The following is a 26,250-nucleotide window of genomic DNA, read 5'->3' on the forward strand; positions in this document are numbered from 1 at the left end:
CACAGAGCAGGGTTGATCAGGGGGTTGGGGAGCTCCCCCCTGTCACGGACAGAGCAGGGCCGATCAGGGGGTTGGGGAGCTCCCCCCTGTCACTCACAGAGTAGGGCCGATAGGGGAGTTGGGGCACCGCCCCCTGTCACACACAGAGCCGCAGGGCAATCAGGGGTTTGGGGAGCTCCCCCCTATAAGGCACAGAGCAGGGCGGATCAGGGGGTTTGGGCGCCTTCCCCTGTCACAAACAGAGCAGGGCGGATAGGGAGGTTGTGGCCCCGCCCCCTGTCACTCACAGAGCCACAGGGCGATCAGGGGGTTTGGGCGCTGCCCCCTGTCATGCTGATCCCGGTGCCGGGAGCCTCGCTGCTCCGCTGATCCCGGTGCTGGGAGGCATATTACCCTTTTACTATATAGGATAGAGGCCTGGTGCACGGGTGGGGGCCGGCTGGTTTGCCCTGAAGGGTGTCCTGGATCAGGGTGGGGGTCCCCACTGGGGTGCCTGGCCAGTCTGGCTGAGGGGCTGAGGGCCGTTTTCCTGCTGGCGGGTGACTGAAGCTCCCAACTGCTCCTTTTTTTCTTTTTTTTTTCTATTCTGGGCCAGCTTTAGCTCTGAGGCCTCGCTGCTGAAAGCAGTTTTCTGGCCTTTACCTTCTGTATTTGATACAATGTTGCGGTCAGGCTGGCTGAAGCCCGGCGGACTGAAAGCCGGTTTCTGGGGTTTTGTTTTGCTTCTATATTTGCAACATAGTTGCTTAGAGTTGCAGCTGAGAGGCCGGCAAGTTAGGCGGGGAACGTTGGAGTTCGCCATCACTGGAGCAAGCAAGCCTCCCTGTTCGCTTCAGTGCATGGCTGCAGACCGCCATCTTGGCTGACAGTTAATTTGCATAAGGATATGCTGATTAGCCAATGGGAAGGGTAGCGGTCGTACGCTAATTACCATGTTTCTCTTTTATTAGTGTAGATGGTATTTTATTTTATTTTTAAATATATTTTTATTGATTTCAGAGAGGAAGGGAGAGGGAGAGAGAGATAGAAACATCATTGATGAGAGACAATCATTGATTAGCTGCCTCCTGCATGCTCCCTACTGGGGATCAAACCCACAATCTGGGCATGTGCCCTGACCAGGAATCGAACTGTGACTTTCTGGTTCATAGTTCAATACTTAACCACTGAGCATCACTGGCTGGGCAACTACATGGTATTTTATTGAACAGTTGTGTTATAGTTTATTTAATCAATCTTCCTTTTTTGGAAATTTTGGCTTTTCTATTTTTCTTAATTATAAAATTGTGGTGATCACCTGTAGCTAAGTCTTTGAGATAACGACTGCTATTTATTTGAAATGAATGTCTTTCTAATGATCGAATTGCTGGCTCACTGGACTCATATACATAAAAAAATTTTTTTTTATTGATTTCAGAGAGAAAGGGAGAGGGAGAGAGAGAGATAGAAACATCAATGATTAGAGAGAATCATTGATCAGCCACCTCCTACACAACCCCTACTAGGGATTGAGCCTGAAACCCAGGCATGTGCCCTGATCAGGAATGGAACCATGACCTCCCCATTCACAGGTCAGTGCTCACCTGCTGAGCCATACCAACAGGGCTCGACACATACACTTCTAAGACATTTCCATATCATTCCAAATTTCCCTTCAGAGAGTGATGCTTCCTGTTAGGCTCCTATCAGTGATATAAATTTTCTAAATCATTGCTGATATTAGACATTATCATTCCTTTTCATTTTTGCCATTTTTATTAGGTAAAAAACATTTTAATAATTAGTTTTGAATACTAGTTAGGTTGAATATTTTTATGAGTTTATTTGAGTAAATACATTTTGAGCTATGAAATTTTATTCTTGTTCTCTTTATAATAGTGTTCAGATGGTATGGTGTTTTTTTTTTAGGTTATTTGAGTACATACATTTTTACACACACACGCACACAAAACAAACACACACATATATATTGGTGTACCTGACCTACATTCATATGTATATGCCATTCTTAGTTTTTACCTTGGGATTATAAAGAATATCTGTGGGCCTTAGTTTTGTAACATAGCCATCAGTTTCCAAATGCTATCCTTTAAAAAAAAAGAACGAAAAAGAAGGGGAACATAACCCATGACCTGGAGGAGATGCTAGTTAATTTTTTATTATGTTATTTTCAGGAGATGGGGTCAAAAGGAGCTAGTAGGGCATTCAATTATGTGCTTGAGTGTGTTGGAAATCCCTCCCCGCTCAGGTGTACAATATTTTACTTGGGCTTGTTTTTCAAGTGCATTGAAGTGTGACTAAATATTTTTGGTGCTCCATTATGTAAAGAAGAGGCCCATCTTGTTAAATATTCCTTCATCAACTTTGTAGTTAGCCTGTAAGGACATGGGCGTTAGGCATCGGACAGAGGGAAGGTAGGTGGGAGGCGGGCACCTGGGCGAAACTGAAGATAGGGGTGCTCCGTTGTCTCCTCCCACTGTTGTAGAAAAGTGATTGGATCAAGCTTGTTTCTGTCTAATCATTTTGGATGGCTCATAAATGGGGAAGGAGAGAAAGTCATGAGGTTGGACCTCAGCTCATCTGAGGGCTAAAGGTTCTTTGTCACACACCACACAGAACTGGAGCGCTGTCCTTCTGGAGAGTAGTGGAGAGCTGAGCTACAGTTTAGAACCAAAGGAAGAGAGAAGAGCTTTGGTTTCTTTTTGTCTCGAGGTTGAGGATAAGCAAGGAAGATGTCCACTGAAGATGTGGAAGGGAAGCCCAGCAGCTTTGGGGACGGAGGAAGAGCTCAGAGCTACACGTTCCTCAGGGTGGTGCAGCCAGTGTTTAACCGCAGTATTTTCACTTCTGCAGTCTCTCCCGCCGCAGAGCGAATCCGATTCATCTTGGGCGAGGAGGATGACAGCCCAGCACCCCCTCAGCTCTTCACCGAACTGGATGAGCTGCTGTCCGTGGATGGGCAGGAGATGGAATGGAAGGAGACAGCGAGGTGAGGCACGGTGGATGTTGCAGTACTGACCTGGGGGAACAAGGGTGGGCAAGAGAGTTGAGTGTGAATGAACACCTTTCTCTAACCTCAGCACTTTGAATAACCGATGAGCATGATGTTGGCTGGGTTAGGGAATTAAACAATTTTTCTCTTCTCTTTCTCATGGACGTGATGCTGGACACCCTTTATTGTACTGCTAGAGCATCGTTTCACTGATCCGTGTTGCTATAATTTTAACCCTTACGAGGAATTAATAGTAAATCTCCATCCATATACTACTTATTAGTGAAATATTTTAAAGATAAACTCAAGTACCCAAACATGATAGTGTAAGAGATATGTGCCCTCACTCTCCGCATGTCAAAATACCTTGTGAGATGATGTTTGATTTATTACCCATTCTCTGTTAGGGAGGGAGGTTGCAAAGGCAGTAACTGGTACCAACAAACTTGCTATTATTCCAAGTAAAAACCTCTCATCTTTTTAAATATCCAGTGAAAGTAAGTAGAAGGTTCACCCGAACTTAGAGTTTAGAGACCTGAGTTCTATTTCAAACTCTGTAGCCTGTTAGCTCAAAACAGTTTCTCAGAACTTTGATTTCATTATCAATAGAGTAGATAATAATGCCTACTCCATATAACATGTATTCTATATAAGATATGTAACGTATATAAATATAATATTATACAATATATGTCTGATTATTTTATATAAACACACATGTATGTATATAATGAAATTCTTTGTAAATTGTTAAAGCACTGCATAAATATCCAAGTTTTTATTAATTTCATGATAGCAGAGCTTTTCTTTCTTTCTATATATAGATTTAGTTATATATTTCACTCTAAATCTTTGATGACATATAACATTTATATAAGATAAAGACTGATATAATGCAGTTGTTGGTCTCTCATTGCCATCATTACATGGAGAGTCAGTATATTTCACTTTCTTAAACAGAATTATGTTAAGATATGCCTTTTATAGTCTGTAATTTAATTAAAACCAATTAAATTGAACCAGTGTGTTTTGAATGCCCAGTATAGGTCAGGTACTATTTTAGGTATTGGGAATGCAGAAGTAAATATTTTTATTATTTGCTCTTTTAGGGCCTCTTTTCATGATATAATCATTGTCTCTTATTCCCATTCTCAGTACCAATAACCTGGATATATAAAGTCATCCATAAGTGTACTTTTAGTTCATAAAACATCCTGCAAAAGGAGGCTTTTGAAGCAAAAACTTTTCTTAGTACCTGCATTTCATTCTTTCTTTACCTTCTTTCTGACAGGAAAAGAATGAGAGTTGTACTGGTGCAATCTGAATTAAGTGTTGGGGAGATTTTGGTTTAGCCTTGGCTCTGTGTTAACTAGCTGTTTAACTTCGGGCAAGTCGTGTAGTCATGTCATCTTCCTGAGTTTGAGTTTTCTATTCTATCAAATGAGGATCATATTGGGTTACATCCTCTCTAACATCATGCAATTTTAGAGCTCTAAAATTCCATCCATGCTGTATATTGGTGTGGTCAGCTGTGATTAGAAGACATATTTGACTCTTATTTTTATCTTAAAATTCTGTGAGAATACTTTATATAGATTAGAATTCAGATATAGCACCCTGTTTTTCTTTCAGTCAAGTGAAGACTACACTTTATTTTCTATGACCCCTGGTCCCAGAAATGTGGAGAGATCACAGTTCACTTATAGGTAATAAAATGTTGAGAGAGGTGGACATCGTATTTTCCTTTAAGGTTGTTAAAGATTAAGATGGACTTGATACTGTATTATCTATAAAGACTTTATTTCCTTGGAAGCATATGTGTCATTTTGATGATGCCCTTGGTTCCTGGGAGATGGGACTTCTGAAGAAGGGGTGGGAGTATGCCAGGTGTCAGAGGGAAGCTGTCCAGGAAGAAACATACTTACACGTAATCAACACCCTATGACTTCTATATAGGACTTGCCACAGTTACTGTTAACTATTAATTAATCATATATGTGACATTATTGTTTTGGTTTTATCTCCCGCATTACACTAATTCATATGAAGGCAGGGATCACCATGTCTGTGTTTTACTACTGTATTCCCCGTTCCTTGCTATACCTGGTACATAATAGGTCAGTAATATTTGTTGAGTGTGATTAGTTGAGAACTGATTGCTTTATAAACAACTGTTCTACATATACTTTCTTAGAAGTCTTACTGGATCAAAATTGGAGTTCTGTGATAATCCATCCCTGATTGATAGATAGCTGACTGATAGACCCAGGGTACCAAGCACATCATTGAGAAAGCCCAGAAGAGGACTTGTGTTTGATGTTTCAAACTAATTCATCAATATACTGATGCCATCTGCTTTTAGTTCTCTAGCCCATACTTCTTGCCTCATTTGACTGAAAACAAATGGTTGGCCCAGCTGGTGTGGGTCAGTGGTTGAGTGTCAATCTATGAACCAATCATGGTTCTATTTCTGGTCAGGGCCCATGCCTGGGCTGTGGGCTTGATCCCCACTGTGGGGTGTGCTGAGGCAGCCGATCAATGATTCTCATCATTGATGTTTTTATCTCTCTCTCCCTTCCTCTCTGAAATCAATAAAAATATATTTAAAAAAAACACACACAAATGGTTGGATGGCTAATGAGCATCTCAAAATAACATGTCTAGAATGAAGCTTCTGATTCATTTACTTCAGATAAGCTCCTCCTACAGAGTTCCTCACTACAATGAAAAACTCCATTTTTGTAGCTGCTCAAGCCAGAAACATAGTAGTCTTCCTTGACTCCTGTCTTTCTCTATACCCCTTACTGAATCCTTTGGCAAATCCTATCTATTTATCCTCAAAGATATTCAGATATTCAGAATCTCACCATTTCTTATATTCAGTATTGCCATAACCTGGTCCAAGCCACCATTATCTTGCAAATGCTTCTTAACTAGTCCACCTCCCTGCACTTGTCCCACTCTTACCCCCCTCATGAATCGTCCACCATGATCTCTTTGATCTTATCTGCTTCTTCTGTTCCTCTTGTTCGATCTGCTTGCACCTCACTGGCCAATCATGCTTCTGTGTCAGGGATTTTGCATTTGCTGTTCCTTCTGTCTGAAATGCTCTCCCAGCCACATCCCCACGGTTATCCACATGTGGCTCATTTTCTCACCTCCTTCAGGTCATTTTTCAGATCTGACCTTCTCAGTGACTGCCCTTTCTAAAGTGGAAACATCCCCCCAATTCTCTATCCCCCATGCTCCATAATTTTTATCTTTAGCACTTACCAGCATTTAGCATTTTACATCTATTGTTATTTTCTCTTCCTAATAAAATTAAAGCCCCCTGAAGGCAGGAATTTTTGGTTGTTTTGTTTACCACTCTGCTTCCAGTGCCTACAACTACCTGGCACACAGTCTACAATCAAGACATCTGTGCTAAGAGAACAAGTGGAGAAATAGGACCTTGATTCTTAGTTTACTGCTCCACCTAAATCCTGTTGGGAAGTTTTGAGGTCATTGTGCCTCCAGAAATTATTCAGGTTTTCAGTAACTTCTACTTCCTGTATGTTTGCAGTAATTTGACTGCCATTTATGATGTCCAGTTTCCAGACATGATCGGGATTCTTTTTCCCATGAAAAGCTCTCAAATCTACCAGACCAATAAAAGTGTTGTGCTTAGAGGGAATTCACTTTATATATGAAAGTGCAGCATGGGTATTTTTGTGGCTAACTTATAAAATTAAGAAACCCCAATTGACAGATTATTTATTCCATAGAGAACTAACCTACCAGACTTCTTCAGCTTAATATAGTTTCTACTGTTCCTATCCCCTACCCATTTTAATACTCTCCCTTTTAATATTCTATACTTTTTATTTGACTAATGATTTGATAGCACCAAGAATATCCTACATTGAGTGTCAGAGTTACTGTAGTTTCAGGAAGTTCAAGTTAGCTCTGTCTCAAAAAGTAAGGAGGAGGATTTCAGTAGTAGGAAAAATATCCCCCTTTAAGTTGTGGGATTCACAGTAGTCATGTAAAACTATGAACAAGGGAAGCTTTTATTTATATGAAATTTGAAGTGTAGCCAGTTCTACCACCTTCATTTTTCACATCTTTCCCCTGCTCTTCCCTTTCCTAAAAGTTAGAACTTTAAATTTTTACTGGCTCTTTCAACAGAGTTCAAGTTAAAGATTGTGCAAAGGGTGGCATGATGAGACCTAAGAAGACTACATGGTCAGTGGAATGCAGAGAGCACTATGTGGTTTTTTTCCTTCTTCTTTCAATACAAGGCTTTTATTGTATCTTTATAATATAGCAAACATCTTTATAATATCACAAACAAGTGTGACAAATCATTCGGCATCTTGGTGTTTCTATAGCTGGACAATTTAGATCTTATTCATCAGCCTACTGAACTGGTCCTTTTTCGGAATCATAGATACTATCCAAAAAATTTCTGATATCCTTGTTTTTAACTGCTGTGGCTTGCTGAATCAAAGCAGCTGAATTTGATATAAGTTCAATGTCATTTCCTTCAAGAATCAACTCATCTTTCTGGGCTTGAGATACTGAACAAGCAATGCCTAACTTCATCTGAACTCTGCGAATGTATTTTCGCCCAAGAAATTTATAATTTCAATAAGAGAACCATCCTCCTTAATAATGATGTTGATGGGGAAGTGAGTTTACACAGGTCTCATCTTGTGACGGAAGCCCAATTTAACACCCTTCATCATGTTCTGTACATGACTGCGGATAGTGTGAACTGTGGCCAATTTCTTTCTATTTCCCCACCATTTGTCAACCCAGAGTCTCTTCTTTTTCTTTTCTAGGAGACTGATATCTACATTGATGTAGTTGAAGTCCCTCTGCAGGGTGCCTCTGGGGCCCTTCACAATAACTGTGCATCCCTTCAGAGTGATGTCCACATTTTCTGGGATGTCCACAGTCTGATTGCTGAGAATGGTATTCATCCTCACAGCAGATGTGTCAAAAAGCGAGAGCACTGTGTTTTAAAGAGTACTCCTAAGTGTTAGGCCATTAGAATACTGACATTTAGTCATGTAGCAGTAATTGTAATGAAATATTTGATATTAGGGAAGAAGCCCATGTTTCTCATTAAGAATTTCTAGGAGCTAGGTTTTAGCTAATGGACTCATGAAGCAAACTAGTAAAGAATAAGTCATGGTCCAGCTTTGGTGACGGCCCCGTCACCAAACTCTGTTTCTTTGAGTCAGTAATATCTCTGCAGAAATCATTATTGGCTTTCACTTTTATTTCAGTGACTGCTCAAATGGGCAATGTTGTAAGTGGTGAATGTTACAAGAAACTGTGTTAAAGTTCACTCCCTCAGTGTCTCAGTGGGTAAAAAGGAAAGGCATCACAAGTTTCAGCAAATGAACAAGCCAACAAAGGGAAAGGGTATTGGTGTTTCCCTTCTGTTGGGAGTGCACACAGGAGCACCCGCTCGTTCCAGTTTGCCCTGCAGACTGACCTACGTACCTCTGGAGAATCTGATTTCAGGGCCTGGCCATCAAACAGAGCCACGTGCACTGATCCTGGGGCTGTGGAGAGAAACCGCTCCCTTCCCAATTGACATTGACTTCGCTTTACAAAATTCCATTTGAGACCAAGTTTATTGTTTCTGTAAGAAAAAGGCTGAAGGAAAGGGAATTTAATCACTTTATAATTCGATGTAGTTACAGCATACAGATAATTTTATATAAATATGCATAAGTATAACTTTATATACCTTTATACATACACGTAACTTTTATAACAACATGCATAGAACTTTTGCAATAACTTTCACAGTTGCTCTAGAAATTTAAGTATTCTCCTTAAAAACATCATTTATCCCAGATACACACTAGCACTGGCTTTTTTATGTGATGAGGCAATTACTAGTTAGCAAGAAATTTTATTATCATTTTAATAGTTTTATGAAGTTGGACTATAATCTAAGGCAAAGGTCATGTCAATTTTCCGCAGTAAAACTGGCATATTTTTAAGTTAGAGGTCTTGTCTTTTCTTAATTATATTTGATCATATGATTGGAAAATTGCAAAATTCAGTGATTCCCAGTGAGTTTTCTATTTCTTCACCAAATGAGTTGAGTTCTGTTGTTTGGCAGTCACTCAGAGTGTGTTAAACTGCAGTGTGCTTTATCATTGTTCTTCTAAGACCTTGGAATAAATAAACTTCACCTAATAAACTCCTCTTCCAAGGTTACAAGTTTTGTAATGGCAAGCATTTAAAAAGCCAACTTCTGAAAATAATTTTCCTATAACATGTCAAGTACTAGGCAGAAAAAAAAGCGAGAAACTCATTGCAGATACATGATTATTCATAGCTACTATGAAGGGTAGATGGTGGCTTTTAGTACATTTAACAGGAAGAACATCTATTTTTTACCATTGTAATTACATGGTACTGAAACACCTTTACAAATCCATTGGCTGAACTTTGGTACCTTGGCCTTAGTCTTTTCCTTAATGGGTTCTATTTGAGTTGAGTAGTTTTCAGTTTTTGGTTTTTTTTCAAATTTGTCCTTGATATGTGAGGAGGATGGACATAGCATGTGTAGTTTCTAGAATGAAACTCCCTGCCAATAATCTGTTTAAATGGTAAACTTAGTTGATGCCTGAAAGCATACATTGGAAGTACCTTGAACAATCAATTCCTTGAACAATTAGAGCAATTCATTTTAAAGGAATTTAATAGTCCTTATTCCAGAGTTTCCCTTATGCTGTTAGCTGTGCTAGGATATGACATTATCACAACATTCAATATTTACTGAACTCAAAATGAAATAGATGCTAAACTGAACTATGAGATAATACATATCCCCTGAGAATGTGGATTCTAAGGAGCTGGCTAGTTTGAGACTGCATTTCATTCCTCTACTAGAGGCCGGTGCACGAAATTCGTGCACTATGTCCCTCAGCCTGGCCTGTGCCCTCTTGCAATCCAGAACCCCTCAGGGCATGTCCAACTGCCGGCTTAGGCCTGATGCCCCCTGTGCTCACCAGCCGTGAGTCTGGCTTCTGGCTTAGCGGCACTCCCACAGGGGAGCACACTGACCACCAGGGGATTGCTCCTGCATTGAGCATCTGCCCCCTGGTGCAGTGCATGTCATAGCAACTGGTTGTTCCACAGTTTGGTTGATTTGCATATTAGGGTTTTATTATATAGAATTGTTATAACTTGACTTAAAGAACTGGTGTCCTCTAGGAAGGTGAGTAATGCTATTCCATAAATCCAAGCTAGTTAAGATGTATGATTTTTAAATATACTTTAAAAACTTGTTCAAAGTCATATTGAAGTCCAGTGTGATTGCCTATAATATACTCTATGGAGAGGAATGAAATAAAAGATCAAACACAGAAGAATGCAGAGGTTTTACTCCTTTAAAAATTTTTAAAATTTAACTTATACTGTTCAAATAATTGAGGATGATAATAAAATAGAGCCATTGTCACATGCTGTATGTAAGTGAGGCTTAGTTTTCTCTCAAGAAATGGTTTTGGCAATATAAATTTATGGCAGATGGTAAAGAGGGGGACTTGTTTAGTAAAGATTAGCCGGAATTGAAGGCTGTATAAAACACTTCCCTTCACTGAGTTTCTAGCTGACTCATGTCATTCATCTTGGGCTTAAATTCTATAGCCAAAGACTCTGTTCCTCAACTAATAAGAATACTTTTAGGAATAAAAATAAGGAGTCACTACAGTCTTTAAAGATGACATAATTTTATGTAACCCTGTCTTGGTTTCATATATTATATAATCTTCTAACCTCTACAGTCTTATCTTGAGTAATAACTTATAACATCAAATGTAATTGTGACTCGCATAGTAGTTGCCAACAAACATGGTTAGAGATTCTGTCAGCAAGCATGAAAAGATAATACACCTAAAGTTAACCAATGTAATATGCTCCATAAAATGATTACTCTCAAAATAACCCCAATTACCTTTTATTGTTTTGGCAAATTATACGAGTATGATGTAAAATTGTCATTATTCTCTTACTTCTATTTCTGTGGTTCTAATACCAGGCAAAGTGAAGAACTAAATTACACATACACAGACACACACAAGAATATTAAGGGTCTTTGGTTCTTTCTTGGGATGTTTTGCAATTACTTTGTAGAGATAAACAAGGTCCAGTTCTGAAGGTTTAAAACTTTGGTGGTGCTGTTGGTTTTTTAACTTGTGAGGAAAGCCTGTAAAAAGTCTCCACTGCCCACATATTTTGGGATACAGGGGAAAGGAAGGAGGGTCTTAGAATTAAGGGTGAGGTTAGGAATAAGGTTGCCATTGACAAGTGGGAGTTTATTGGGTGGGAGAGGCTTACTGAGAGGGGTAATGGAGGGAGACTTTTCAAATATGGCTAAAATACTTCTGAATCACATGAGTGTTAGGCTTGATTAAAATTCTAAATTTTCTATGACACTGTGGCTGATCTCTTGATCTCTTTTCCCTCCTGGTTCTGCTAATGTGTTTTTTCCTTCCTCTGGGGGTGGTGAGCGGTCTATAAATAATATCTTATGTAGAGCTTCCTCTGATCTCTGCCCTTTGTTCTCATGTTTAGTGAGCTAGGTGAGCGTTTAGCTTTTCTAGGTAAACATTTTTCAATCATTAAACCTTTGGGTGAAGAATGTAGAAAAACAATTTTTTATACCCCTCTGTTGATCTTTTTCAATATCTTTTAGAAGGTTGAAGTGAGAGAAAAAAAAGCGTTTTTCTTTGGATCATGCTGAATAGCAAAATGATAATGCTTTCCCTTATTTAATGTGTATTTTTTTAAAAAAAATATATTTTTTTGATTTTTTACAGAGAGGAAGGGAGAGAGATAGATTTTTCTTTGGATCATGCTGAATAGCAAAATGGTAATGCTTTCCCTTTTTATTTAATGTGTATTTTTAACCAGTGTATGAAGAGTCTATATGTGTAATATGTGGGACATAAAAACTGTCAAGTGTGTTTTGCTCTCATTTCCATTAAGCTTTTTTGATATATATTACTAAGCTATCAAAATGTCTAGGAGTCTCAGAAAGAAGAAGCTCTGAAAAAGGGTTGGTTGTTCCATTGCTAAGGTTAATAGATCTGTTATAAGAAGAAGATGTGTTGTTCGTTGAGCTTGTGTATCTTTAAACACATGTGAAGCCAGATTTTAAGGAGGGAAGAGAGATCAGCTGAGAAATATATATTAAAGTAAGACATAGCAACACACGCTCACCCTCTTTAGGCATTAAAGGGGAATTTTATATTCATGTGACCACTTTACACCATGTTTTTCAAATATTTAAGGTAAATATTGGTTTATAACTGATATTTCACCTTCTATAAATTTGCCTTGTGAATTCACAACAGAATTCACATAGTGGTGGCTATTTTTACCCATAGTAGGCTCTACCTACATGGATAAATCTGTAATGCATATTTTTCTACCTTATTTTAAAAAATTTAGTTAAATCATTCTTAAGGATTTTGTGGTTACTGATAGACAGATATAAAACCTTTGGTTCTGCCCTAACTGGTTTGGCTCAGTGGACACAGCATTGGCCTGTGGACTGAAAGGTCCCAGGTTCGATGGCATGTACCTTGGTTGCGGGCACATCCCCAGTAGGAGGTGTGCAGGAGGCAGCTGATCGATGTTTCTCTCTCATCAATGTTTCTAGTTCTCTATCCCTCTCCCTTCCTTTCTGTAAAAAATCAATATAATATATTAAAACACACACACACACACACACACACACACACACACCTTTGGTTCCTTTGGGTTTGTTTTCTTTCTCTCTAATATTAGGGAAAGGTGCAGACTACTGACTCTGTTTGGTGTATTTTTTAAAAAATTTATCTTTATTGTTGAAAGTATTACAGATGTCTTTGTTTTTCCCCCCCATTGACTCCCTCTACCCTGCACCTGCCCCTCCCAGGCCTTCAACACACTATTGTCTATGTCAGTTGGTTATGCATATAAGTTCCCTGGTTAACTCCCCCACAAACAACAACAACAACAAAACCAAACCAAAACAAAAACTAATTCATGATATAATAAGGTTTTAAGACTCTAGGAAAGGAGACATTTTGGTAGTGCTGATGGGGGTGGAAACAGAGGGGTTGACGTTGCCATTTCCAAGGTAAGTTAGAACACTTTTAATTGCTATTCATGATTCTCATGTTCCTAGGTGGATTAAATTTGAAGAAAAAGTGGAAGAGGGTGGGGAGAGATGGAGCAAGCCCCACGTGGCCACATTATCCCTTCACAGCTTATTTGAGCTGAGGACGTGTATAGAGAAAGGATCCATCATGCTTGACAGGGAGGCTTCTTCTCTCCCACAGTTGGTGGGTAAGTATGTTGTTTTAAATTCCTATCATTTTTTCATTGTTCCCTACCTATTCACGAGTTTCCATCAATGCCGATGACTTCTAGTGTAAGCAGAGTTGAATATTCTAGAGCATTTATTCTCTCTCTTTTTATGTTATAAAACTAATAAGGTTTTTTGCAGAAAATTTGGAAAATACAGACATATATTGAGAAGAAAATTTAAAAAGTCATTCATTGCACCTAACATTTTGGTGTGTTTTCATCAGTTTTGTTTTTCAATCTTCTCTCTTAATGCTTTTTATTTTTTAATGTTATTTTATAAAAATTAATATTGTGATTATACTGTATGTATATGGATATGCATTTATTTCTGGGATTAATATTTTGAATGGTGTCCCCACCCAATTTTTGGTTATATTGGACTGGATGTCTGGATACTAGATTTCTAGAACTCTTTGACCTTAAACATTGAACTGCTCTGGGCCTCAGTTTTGTTGTCTGTACAATAGGGTTTAAATCCTCTGTAGGAAGGAAAACAGTCTAGTTCCTGGGTTGGGGCTGATTTCGTAGATGGAAGTCAAAGTTCTTTAGCTGTAGGTAGAGAAAAGTTGTGTGGACAAGAAGCCAGCAGAACCTTATGGGTTAGTGACTGAGTCAGATCAGGTTAGTTCTGAGTGTCATTTGAACAACCACCTGCGAGTCGGTAAACCTAGTGGTGCAGGGCAGCTTGGGCATCTTTTGCAATTAGAGTTGTGTAGTGAATGTTAACTCACCATGTAGAACACCTTGGGCACACATCACTACACTCCAGACAGCAGTAATTGTTTTTATTTTCTAGCAGAACCAGACGTATGGCCTAAGTGGCCTTAATTACCCTTCAGATCTGGGTGTACTGAATAACAACATAAATGTGTTGCTCATTGAGCACACCTTCAAAAACAGGTGCAGGGGCTCTGCCGGTTATTCCTGGGAAAATTCCATAACCAGGTGACCATTGGACCTGTTTGGATACTACGCTTTCCCAAGGGGTCTTCAGATGCCTACTTTGGGATTATGGGGAAAAGGATGTGGATCATGGCTCTACAGAAAGGGACTAGTGTAAAATTTCTGTGTAATTTCAGATTGCTGCAAAATTTCTTTGATTATCTTTAGACAAAAGGCTTGCCTATGACATCTGTGTCTTTATAGACACTGGGGAGGTTATAGCACTTATACTGGAAGAAAAGATTTGTTGTCAAATGAGGCATCTATCTAGCTGATGTATATGTATTCCATTCTTCTTCAGAGAGCTTGTTAGATTTGCAAAGAAACCCCATACTTTTCATGCATCTGACGTATTGAAGGTGCATGAGAAAGGAGAAAGACCAATGTGAAGATGCTGGGTGCACAGAATTAATGAGTTCATGCATTTATTCAGCAATGATGTGTAAGCTTCTGCAATGTGCCAGACACTGTTTCAGGCCCTTGAATTAGGTTTGCAAATCTACCACTTTGTAAACGGGATAAGTTACAAATCCATGTCTATATAGGTAGTTAGAAGATAATGTAGGAAATACAGCTCTGTGTCGAATTTTTCATATTTGACAAAGCAGATGAGGCTGAAATGGACATTTGGTATATGAGGAGAGATCTTGGATTATTTTACCAAGGGAAAGTAGGGCCCATCTACAAAGACAGAAGCAAATGGAAAGGATGGTTTTCTAGGCAATTTGTTCCACTGGCTTTTTTTAAAAGTAAATTGAAATGCTACTTTCATGTTGTTTGGGTTTATTAAAAAAAGATTTTTATCATTGAAACTTTTGTGGCTTTCAAATTCCATAGCTGAATGATGGTTACTTTAGCCAAGTGATTCTTTGAGGTAGATAAATGTAAGGATTCTTCCTTCTTCTTCTGCATCTCGGCAACAAGAATGTAAAATCAGAAACATTAGGATTCTAAATTGAATAAAGGCATTCACATTGTATGTTCTTTACTTTTACAATGAGGGATACATCAGCTTTTCTTATAAAGCATCTTATGAATAAATTAGGATAGAACAATAAGTGATCTCAGTGATACAAATACAACTCATGCTTCAGTAGAAACAGAAACATGGAGAACAAAAACGTGTCTCCTAACAGAATAATTTGCATATTGACGATTTAAGGTTTTATAATTGCATAAGCACCTTACAGAGCTGAAAGCATTCTAAGTATCAGGCTGCCAGAATTGTTTCAAGTATCCTTCCTTAATGGCCTACTGGCACTACAATGCACTCTTAAACATACATGTGTATCACTCTTCACCCACTAACTTTTTCTCATTTATTAAAGTCTGCATGAGAGAGTATCTAAAAAAGTGTTATGGTTAGCAAAAATCAATCCAATTTTTGAGTGAGAACTTCTATCTCTGTATTCTTAGACTTTAAGAACTCACCTGGAGCAAAAATGTCTGAAGTCAGACAAGTTGCAAAAATACATCAGAAATGCATACATGCAGGGCAAAATGGACTTTAGTAAATTGTGTCCTGGCAATGCATAGGCAGTCTAAGGGGAGAAGATGTGTGTGGTTTAAAGGTCACCAGAAAGGTTCCTGTATTCAAAAGAAAAAGTCTCACCATAGGCTTTTGTTACTGCCTGAAATGTCATCGTTTGGAGATTTATTTCACCGAGCCCAGAGAGTCCTATATTAAAATCTGCTGTCTGACAAAGGTCCTATATTAATTCCATGAGACATAGAGTGGTGTTGTAGAAAGGATGAGTTTACACTTGAAGAGGGTTTAATGAAAGTCTACGTCTTCTAGCCTGGATGACCGTGGGATGGACAAAGCAAGTTACTTAACTCTTTAGTGGTCTCAGTTTACTCCTCTGTAAAAGGAGGATGAAGGTGGACTTCTTAGGGTTTTTGTGAGAAGCAAATGAGGGTATCAGGTGTGATTATTATGTTCTTACATAACTATGTCAGCATACATGAGTTTATCCAAATCTTTCTCCCTGTCACCCAGCAGAGGGCTGAGTGTAGACTGAGTCAGGTAGATGTTCAGGGACTTCATGAGCAGGAGAAAAGATTCTGAAAGGTGTAGTGGATGGACCTGGAAATAATTAACAGCTTCTGTGCTGTGCCTAGATGTGGTCAACAAAGGTGATGAAAGTTAAATACTTGGACTTTCTGTAAGACTGTCTTTGGATATTCATCACCAGAAAGGGTCATCTTAAGGAGCTTCTGTTCTTCTGCAACTAATTGACATTTTAGTTGAAGTAGAGGACACTCTCCCACATTATACTGGAGCCTTGTTAGCCAGTGACCAGAGAGGTTCTGGTGTTTACTACATTTAAGGAAGGTTCTCCAAGCATTCTGTGTTCTCACTTTAATTTTCCATTACCTTTTGTTACTAGCTGTGAACTTTTTCTCTAACCTCCATGCATTTATTTAAAAAATGGCCATTAAATTTTAAAATTAGACACTACTAGGTCACCTTGTACTATCATCAGTTAGTAATAGGCTTGCTCTGCAGTCCCTGGGGCGAGCAGGCAGACAGGGCAGGGGTGCATTCTGGAGCTGAAAATACAGAGAAACAAGACAGAGGCAAATAAAGAGGCAAAAACAAAACAAACAAAACAAAAAAAACAATTCACAAGCAAAAGAAAGAAAAGAAAGGACCAGATTTGCAGGAGTGCAAGGAAAAGAACATATTTGAGAGAGTGTAACTGACTGAAAAGAAATACTTAAACATCTTCTGAAACAATCTAAACCTTGCAGAAAGTTAAAGAATATGAAGGGGGAAAAGCCCTTATTTCATTTTATTTCATGTATTTATTTAGTTCTCACCCAAGGATATGTTTATTGATGAGAGAGAGAGAGAGAGAGAGAGAGAGAGAGAGAGAGAGAGAAGAGAGAGAAGAGAGAGAAATATGGATCAGCTGCCTCCTGTGTGCATCCTGACTGAGAATTGGACCTGCAACCTTTTGGTGCATGGGATGATGCTCCAACCAACTGAGCCACCCAGCCAAGGCCCTGATTTTATTTTAAATGACAGAAGATAGAATGGTAACTTGAAGAGTTATTGTTATTATTTGGTTATCAAAAAGTTATTCTCTTTTTAGCAGAAGGTGGAGTTGTTTTGTCCTGAATTGAGTTGAGAATTATGTGCAGCTAAGTCTTAATTAAGATACATCTTCCCTCCACCCCATTTATCTCAACGAGTGAGAAGAAAAAGTAATAATAACAAGTGTGATTATATCAAAGAAACAATAGCAAGATTTTTATCCTTTTTTGCAATCCACCTGCTACTCCTTCTTAGTGGCATCTGAAGCTTCGAGTTTGCAGGCATGAAGGAATCTGGTCATGAGCAGAGGGAAACTGTTTAAGCAGTTGTTCCTTGTCACATGTGCATAAAAAGAAATTCAGCCCAATTCTGATTCTCCTCAGAGCCTCTTCTTGTTTTCTTTTGCAGAATCCCTTCTTAAAGCTAGTAGAAAATTTTGTCTTTAAAGTATTTATAGGATAAACACTGATTATTTTTTAAAATATATTTTATTGATTTTTTACAGAGAGAAAGGGAGAAGGATAGAGAGTTAGAAACATTGATGAGAGAGAAACATCGATCAGCTGCCTCCTGCACACCTCCTACTGGGGATGTGCCCGCGACCAAGGTACATGCCCTTGACCGGAATCAAACCTAGGACCTTTTAGTCCACAGGCTGACGCTCTGAGCCAAACCAGTTAGGGCAGATTATTTTAGTAGCTTTATTATTACTATCATCATAATTCTACATTTAAAGTGTCATTCACATATGAAGCAAGTACATTGGTATTTTCCTCCCCTCCTAAGTTAAAAAAAAAACTATGTCATTTCAGGTATTTTGTTATGATGGGACATGGATTAGGAAAATGTAGCTCTATTTTAGGAGTTCTCATTTTATATTTAAAGGCGTTCCTGAGCTATGGCTGTGGGCAGATGTGTTAGTCGTTTTTTTCTTTTACATCTTTTATATTTTCAGAATAGTAATATATTTATGTTTTATCACAAATCTATGTTCATTTTTAAATAATCCAGAAAAATATAACACAAAAATCAAAATACCACAAATCTGATCCTGCTGAGCTGTCCTCCTGCAATTTTTCTGTACATGTTTCCAGATAAGAAATTTATTTTACAAAACGGGATCATACTATTACACTTTAATCTGCCTTTTTCTAAACTCAAAAACCTAATACAGATTTTCTTTCCACCTCATTAAATAGAATTATAAACATCATTTTAATAGCTGCCAGATACTTAAAAATCTATTATTGGGCATTGAATTGCCTTTAAGATTTTATTGTAAAGAAAAGAAGTGACGCAGCTGGTGTGGCTCAGTGGTTGAGGGTTGACCTATGATCCAGGAAGTCACAGTTTGATTCCCGGTCAGGGCACACATCTGGCTTGTGGGCTCCATCCCCAGTGTGGCAGCCAATTAATGATTCTCTCCATCATTGATGTTCCTATCTCTCTCTCCCTCTCTTTCCTCTCTGAAATCAATAAAAATATATAGAAAAGAAATAAATAAAGGTCACTCAGGACTGGGTCCCCAGACCTCAGCTTTAAAAAAAAAAAGAAGTGAACATTTTTGTCCTCTTGTGAAATTGTTTCTTTAATATAGATTTCCAATGGTGACGTATTCAAAGGGCTTGAACATTTTATTATTATTTCTTTATTTTTTATATTTTATTGATTTTTTTTACAGAGAGGAAGGGAGAGGGATAGAGAGTTACAAACATCGATGAGAGAGAAACATCGATCAGCTGCCTCCTGCACACCTCCTACTGGGGATGTGCCCGCAACCAAGGTACATGCCCTTGACTGGAATCAAACCTGGGACCCTTCAGTCCGCAGGCCGATGCTCTATCCACTGAGCCAAACCAGTTAGGGTGGGCTTGAACATTTTAAAGGGTTTTGTCATGTGGCTGCGGGCGCCTTCAGGACAGGTTGTGCTAGTTACTACACTTATTATCAGTACATGGAATTGCCTGTTGCACACATCCTTCATGTCATCGGGAATTCGCCTTTTAAGTTTTGCCACGTTAGTAGATTAACAGATACCTTGTAATTGGTTGCATTGTAAAATTTGTTCAAATTGTCTGTTAGTTTTGGAGTTAACTAATGTCTTGGGTGTTTGTATTTCCTTTAAGAATGTCTCCTTTGGCTTTTTTTTTTTTTCTGTTGCATGGCCATCTTTCTGTTGGTTTGCAGAAGCTCTGCATGTATCAATATTCTTTTTGGTTTAGAGCAGTGATGGTGAACCTTTTGAGCTCGGCGTGTCAGCATTTTGAAAAACCCTAACTTAACTCTGGTGCCATGTCACATATAGAAATTTTTTGATATTTGCAACCATAGTAAAACAAAGACTTATATTTTTGATATTTATTTTATATATTTAAATGCCATTTAACAAAGAAAAATCAACCAAAAAAAATGAGTTCGCGTGTCACCTCTGACAAGCGTGTCATAGGTTCGCCATCACTGCCTTAGACAGTGGTTTTAAATATACATTTAAAAAAGAAAAATCAACCGAAAAAATGAATTCGCGTGTCACTTCTGACTCGCGTGTCATAGGTTCGCCATCACTGGTTTAGAGCTTCCTTTTCAAATAAAGAGAAGTATTGTGTGATATGGAAGAAAATCTAAACTCTGAGTCAGAAAACCTGGTTCTATTTTGGGGTATTTTGCCTGTAATTAGCTATGTCTGTGAACAAGTCTCTCTTGCCCAGTCTTTTCTCATCTGTGGAACAGGAGGTTGAACTGGACGCTCTCTGAGGTTCCTTGCAGCTCTGCTATCATGTAGGGTTGGCACATTCTTTCCCAGTTGGTAACGTCTGTGGAGTTTTGACACTGAAGGCTTAATTTCAGTGTAGCTATGAGATGTTACTGCCCCCACTTTCCTTGAAAGGTTTTGTAGTTTATGCTCAAAGAGTTCCCTGCATGGTGGGCCATTTTTATGGAAACTTAATGAAAGGCATAAGCCGCACAGATGTTTTAACCTGTGTAACTGGTGATTTCCAGGCATTACTAACAGGGCTGGCTGTGCCTATGTAGGCTTGGTTTGAGATTACAAGGGAGGGCAAGAATAGAGGGAGGCCCTGCCAGGAAGGGTAGATAAGAAACCCTTTAATCCACAACCCTGGCATTAGAGTAGGAGTTTGATAACACTTGCAGCAGATATGCTGGGGCTGTTTGTTTATTTTTGTGGTTCCGCTGTAAACTGGACTTTCCACATGGAACAAGACTTAAACGGAAAGTAGAGGAGTTGTGTTTAGTAGCACCTAATTACTTTTGCTGTGGAGCAGAGGGTTCATTGCAATTACAGAATCAGTTCTGAGAGTCTGCTGAGCATGGTTTGCATAGTTAAAAATGTTCAGCGCTAAAGGCCATTGTCAAAGCAAAAATTCCAATGGGAGAGACTCTTCCTGCTTTGCCCAGGCTCCCCACCAAGTGGTCCAGCGTGATGTGACACTTACGGCATCTGTGTAAGCACATGATGGAAAATCTGGATTCTGCCTCTGTTTGGCTCCCAACTAGTTGATTGTACCCTGTGTAAATCATTAGTTTCTAGTCCTAGACTGTGAGGCCAGGTCTGTGAGTGCTTGCTTTGTAAAGGTGAGCTGCTGAGAGGTGCCGTCATGCCCCAGCCAACCCCCTTGAATATTCCTAACTTTACAAAAGGTTGGGAACGCTTGGTAGATGCTGTTATCCTAACAGCTCTGGCCAATTTTCTTTCATTCCCCTCCCCCTTTGTTTTATTTTATTTTATTTTATTTTATTTTTCCCCCATCACCATTTATCACTCCTAATACCCTCTTCCATCTCCTCCCTCACCCCCTGTCAACCACACTTGTCTGTGTCCATGAGTTCTTTCTGTTTTTTTTTTTCTTTTTTGCTCAATCCCTCCCCCTCTCCCCGACACCAGAGCCGTCTGCCTGCTCTCTATCTAGGAGTCTGTCTCTATTTTACTTGTTAGTTCAGTTTGTTCATTAGATTCCACATATGAGTGAAATCATATGGTGCTTGTCTTTCTCTGACTGGCTTAGTTCACTTAGCATAATGTTCTCTGGTTCTATGCATGCTGTCACAAAGGGTACATTTTTCTTCCCTTTTTGCAGCCGAGTAGTATGGAGCTTTGTTTTCTTCTCCATTTTTGTAAACTGAGAACTTTGCCCAAGGGAAATATTGATATGTGCTAGCTGCACCCATGCACCTGAGCAGGTGGGCATGGGGTGCATTGTTCTGGTTCTCTGCAGGGACAAAAACTCTACCTGCATATGCTGAGGTCGCGTCTGCCATTGCATGTCTTGCACAGATTCGGTGATGTTCTGTCCTGAGTCCTCCTTTGGACAGAGGAAATGTCGAATTGTGATGTGACATTAGGATGGGGTGCACCAGGGTACATTTGTGCTGACTTGTGAGAAAAAGGATTTCATATTTTTGAAAATGTTAATTTTTTTTTATTTTTTTAAGTTACAGTTTATATTCACTGTTATTTTGTATTAGTTTCAGGTATACAGGATAGTGGTTACCAGGGGTGGGCAAACTTTTTGACTCGAGGGCCACAATGGGTTCTTAAACTTGACAGGAGGGCCGGAACAAAAGCATGGATGGAGTGTTTGTGTGAACTAATATAAATTCAAAGTAAACATCATTACATAAAAGGGTACGGTCTTTTTTTTTTTTTTAGTTTTATTCATTTCAAATGGCGGCCCGAGGGCCGTAGTTTGCCCACGGCTGGGTTAGACAGTCATATTAACCAAGTGTTTCCCCTGATATTTCCAGTACCCACCTGGTACCATACAAAGTTATCACGATATTATTGATTATATTTCCCTTGCCGTACTTTACAGCCTAGTCAGTATCTTATTTATGATTAGAGTAAAACTTGTCCTTCAGCAGAGCCACCCATGGAGCAATTTCTATGAAACACAGTCATCTTTTCTAGTGAAAACCATTCCTAAAAAATGAACTAATAAAAAATTTAATTTTTTTTGTAGTAAGAATAAGATATTAAAATTTCATAGAAAATTGTAGTCAGGTTATATCTTAAAATGACTAATGGGTTATATTGGATCTAAACAAGAATAGGCATCCCTTTTTAGATAAGACTAAGGCATAATTTGTAGTTTAATTGTTTTTATTGGATTAATTGGTATTCAAATAACCTGATAAGGGGAAAGGCTTTGTTTTCCTTTACTGGGTCCCATTGTAAAGAGAGTAGAACATAAGAATTTGAGGAACTATTTTAAAACATCAGTAATGTCACTACTTTAAATTTTGCATATTCTCTAAGTTTTTTATATCATTTATATTGCTGGCACACTTGCTATGATAGAGTACATGAACTTTTCTAATATTATCTTTTTTTCTTAATTGAAAAATGTAAATTGCTGATTTATGGTGTTACTCATAGAAGAATTGATTAATGTGAATTCACTATTAAGTGGGATTAAAAAAATGAACAAGAATTTTTCCTCTCCAAAAATATAATTAATACTGGAATATTTATAGCTCTTATTAATGTCAATATTCCTGTACCTGTATCTTTACCCTTCTCCTAAGGTGGGAAGTTTGAAATTTGGAAAATAGTGTATTGATATTAAATTTGAGGATGACATCTCTAAAGTTAGAGTAAAAAAAAGGACTTCCTGGTCTTGTGACTGAGTTTTGTTTTTGTTTTGCTTTGTTTTTGTATCAGATATGATTGTTGACCATCAGATTGAGACAGGCCTTTTGAAACCCGACCTTAAGGATAAGGTGACCTACACTTTGCTCCGGAAGCATCGGCATCAAACCAAGAAATCCAACCTTCGATCCCTGGCTGACATTGGGAAGACAGTCTCCAGTGCAAGTAGAATGTTTGCCAGCCCTGATAATGGTAATGCAGGGCCGACTGTCTGCTGCTCTCTTTACCAGTCTCACCTTTCCTCCATCGCTTGTCATCTTTTGTTTAAACCCCCTCTCCATATTTCTTCTTTGCTCAAGTTCATGTGCCACAGCCATTTCATAATGACACTTTTTATCCAGTTGGGCAGGTTTGCAGTCCTGTTGGAAAGATTTCGGTGGCTGTTGCAGGCTACAAATGCCAGGATGCCTTGCTTGCTGCATATACATCTATTCTGATGGACTGGGATGGTTTGGTAATAATGTTGTGATGAAACAACTGAGATGAATCAGCGAATGTGTAGATTATTTTTTAAAAAAATATATTTTATTGATTTTTTACAGAGAGGAAGGGAGAGAGATAGAGAGTTAGAAACATCGATGAGAGAGAAACATCTATCAGCTGCCTCTTGCACACCTCCTTCTGGGGATGTGCCCACAACCCAGGTACATGCCCTTGACCGGAATTGAACCTGGGACCTTTCAGTCCGCAGGCCAATGCTCTATCCACTGAGCCAAACCGGTTTCAGCTAATGTGTAGATTATTGAGGACATCAAGGAGTATGCTTTCGACGTGGTAGTTTGTCAGAATTAGGACAGACTCACACATGAATGCTCTGAGATCTCTTATAGTGCAGTATTTGCTTGGTATGTGAGCTGGTATCCAGCCTGTAGATGATCATTCATCAAAATAAGGCTCACTATTATCTTTCTACTGAAACACACAATCTGTTCTTTTGTTATATGATAATGATAGCTAAGGAGAATAGTGATTCCAGGTGGGACATTAACCTCATTATATAGCAATATGAAAGACTGTCTTATTCATATTCCGTTGCATTCACCAGTTTTCTGTGAGGGGTCTGTCTTCTGTGTCATTGTGTTTGTTTCACATGAATGTCATGATTGGATACAATCTGAGAAGGGAGAAGTTAATTTGTATGGAGTACTGAAAAATGAAGGCATGGTGGAAAGAGTTGCTGAGCATTGAGCTGGTAGAGGTAGGTTTCTCCCATCCCACCCCCAGTCGTTTTTTAGTATTAAGAGAAATGAGTAGATAAGGGAGCTTCTAATTCACTGCCCTTAGCTACATTTTCAGAATAATATAAAACATGCTGTCATGGAAAAGGTGGGCTAAGTGAATTGTATAAACTGAATTCTAACTCAGCCACTCCGTTTCCGGAAATTGTAATATTTCTGACTGAATATTAAAATGAATGGTAGTCTGGAAGAAAGCTTTCCATTAGCAAACTTTTGAACCATTGCATTATTGTAAATATTAAAATGAATGGTAGTCTGGAAGAATGCTTACTATTAGCTATATTTTTTAACCATTCTAACCTTGTAGTTTCTCATGAGTGTTTAGTTCTTAAACAGACCCAAATAAAAAGTTGTTTTATGAAATGGCTTATTTTGTCAAAAATAAAATCAGTTACAAATAAAATAATTTAAATAAAAACACTGCTTATAAAAAAACATTCACAAAAGAAATAAGATAATCTAGAACATTCCTACTACAATTTGATGGCCCTGCCATTACCTGGAATGTTACTGCTGACTGGAAATGTTTTGGTTTTTGTAGGTTTTTAAAAATTGTGTTTTTGGAGAGAGGCATTGTTTAGTGGCTGGAAATGTTATGGGATGAAGAAATTATTATAACGGATGTCACATATATTTCATTTTAAAAGCACCCCGTGTTTTTAAAATTGTGGCAATTAAAATAAATTCTGTCTTTCATATTTTTATTTATTATTCTTTCTCTGGCATAAAATGAAATTCCATGATTTGGAGATTTTTTTTTTTGTCATGAAGTTGGTGGTAGTATAAAGAAGCAAGAATATTGATATACTTGCAAAGAGAAGAGGAAAACGGGTATGACAGAGTGAGGGTGCCTTCTACCAGTGTGGTGTGATCTTCATTTTCATAGATGTGCAGGCAGCATAGAATTAGGAACAGATGGGTCTTGAAGGCCAGCATCTTGTGCTTTGGGAGAAAGTATTTGGATGTGGAGTAACTAATGAGTTGATATCACTCATCACTCAGTCTTTTATCCTATCAGTAGGTCTTTGTACTTCAGAGGAAAGTTGAAATTGCTCTTGTCACTCACCTTTTCTCTGGTGAAGGGCTATATAGCTGGGCAGAAAGCAAATAGGAAGGGCAGGCAGTTCTCCTTTCTGGCTCTCCACTTACCCTAAAGCATGGGATTCAAGGAGGGCATTTTAAACATGTTATTATTGACCGTTGTGTTACTTAACTCCTTTTAAATACCCAGAGGCAAGATTTGGCTTTGAGAAATTCTGTAGTAATGAATTTCATGTGCTTCCAGGGTGGTACACTCTTACAAATGAACAGATGGCTACTTGTTGGTTTTCTAGAGGCCCTTAACTTACAAGTTTATACAGTTACCTTGGTGTATTAGGGTTTAATTATGTAATATTTTTAATGTTATAAAATATTCCTAGGATAAATTTCTAAAAAAAGAATTATGGAACTCTTGCTGCTATTTTAATAAACCAGAATCTTATATTTATTGTAGTTAGAACTAGATTCTGATATCTCTATGTAAAACCTAGATAAACTTGTCATAGTCTAGAAGATAGACTCAGTGACACTGTCAAGAGCAACAATGTAATTAGTAGCTGCAATTTATGAAGATACTGGAGAATCAGAAATTTTTTATTTTACAGTGGTATACTGGAGCGACCTCTTGTCTACTAATAAGAGTCAGTTATCAGGAATTTTGTGACCTGGTTGTTATATACAGTTGTTAGTAAAAATTAAATTATATAAACATATGCTTAAATACTTATATTAAAAATGAAGGTAATAAAAACTCAAACTTTATTGCTTCCTACTTACTGCATTTTGCTATAGTCTGTGCTCTTGAGGATTTTTACATCTACTGTGCCTGGATGGTAGCAATACTATAAAATGATATGCTATTGTGCACCTCTTCCCAACTCTGCATTTAGTGACTGGTAGTATTCACACCAGATGAATCAGCAAGGCTACAAATCAGGGCTAAGATTTATTGGTGATTGATTGT

At 38.4% G+C, this 26,250-nt stretch overlaps 1 protein-coding gene and 1 pseudogene across 8 annotated transcripts in view; one reads left to right on the forward strand and one right to left on the reverse strand.

Annotated features, from left to right (window-relative positions):
* Window positions 1-26,250, forward strand: part of SLC4A4 (solute carrier family 4 (sodium bicarbonate cotransporter), member 4) — a 311,607-nt gene that overhangs the window by 115,906 nt on the left and 169,451 nt on the right. For 7 of the 8 annotated variants that reach the window (XM_014529484.1, XM_005881630.2, XM_005881629.2 and 4 more), the window contains 3 exons: window positions 2,854-2,989; window positions 13,179-13,339; window positions 23,020-23,199. In XM_014529484.1, coding sequence (XP_014384970.1) covers window positions 2,854-2,989; window positions 13,179-13,339; window positions 23,020-23,199 — 477 coding nt within the window. Of the gene's footprint in view, window positions 1-2,373; window positions 2,415-2,853; window positions 2,990-13,178; window positions 13,340-23,019; window positions 23,200-26,250 lie in introns of those variants that run through there. The other variant, XM_005881628.2, reaches the window with a different exon arrangement.
* On the reverse strand, window positions 7,321-7,963 carry LOC106723957 (annotated as a pseudogene).

This window comes from Myotis brandtii, unplaced genomic scaffold (genome assembly GCF_000412655.1).
Source record: "Myotis brandtii unplaced genomic scaffold, ASM41265v1 scaffold681, whole genome shotgun sequence".
NCBI classification, from domain to species: Eukaryota; Metazoa; Chordata; class Mammalia; order Chiroptera; family Vespertilionidae; genus Myotis; species Myotis brandtii.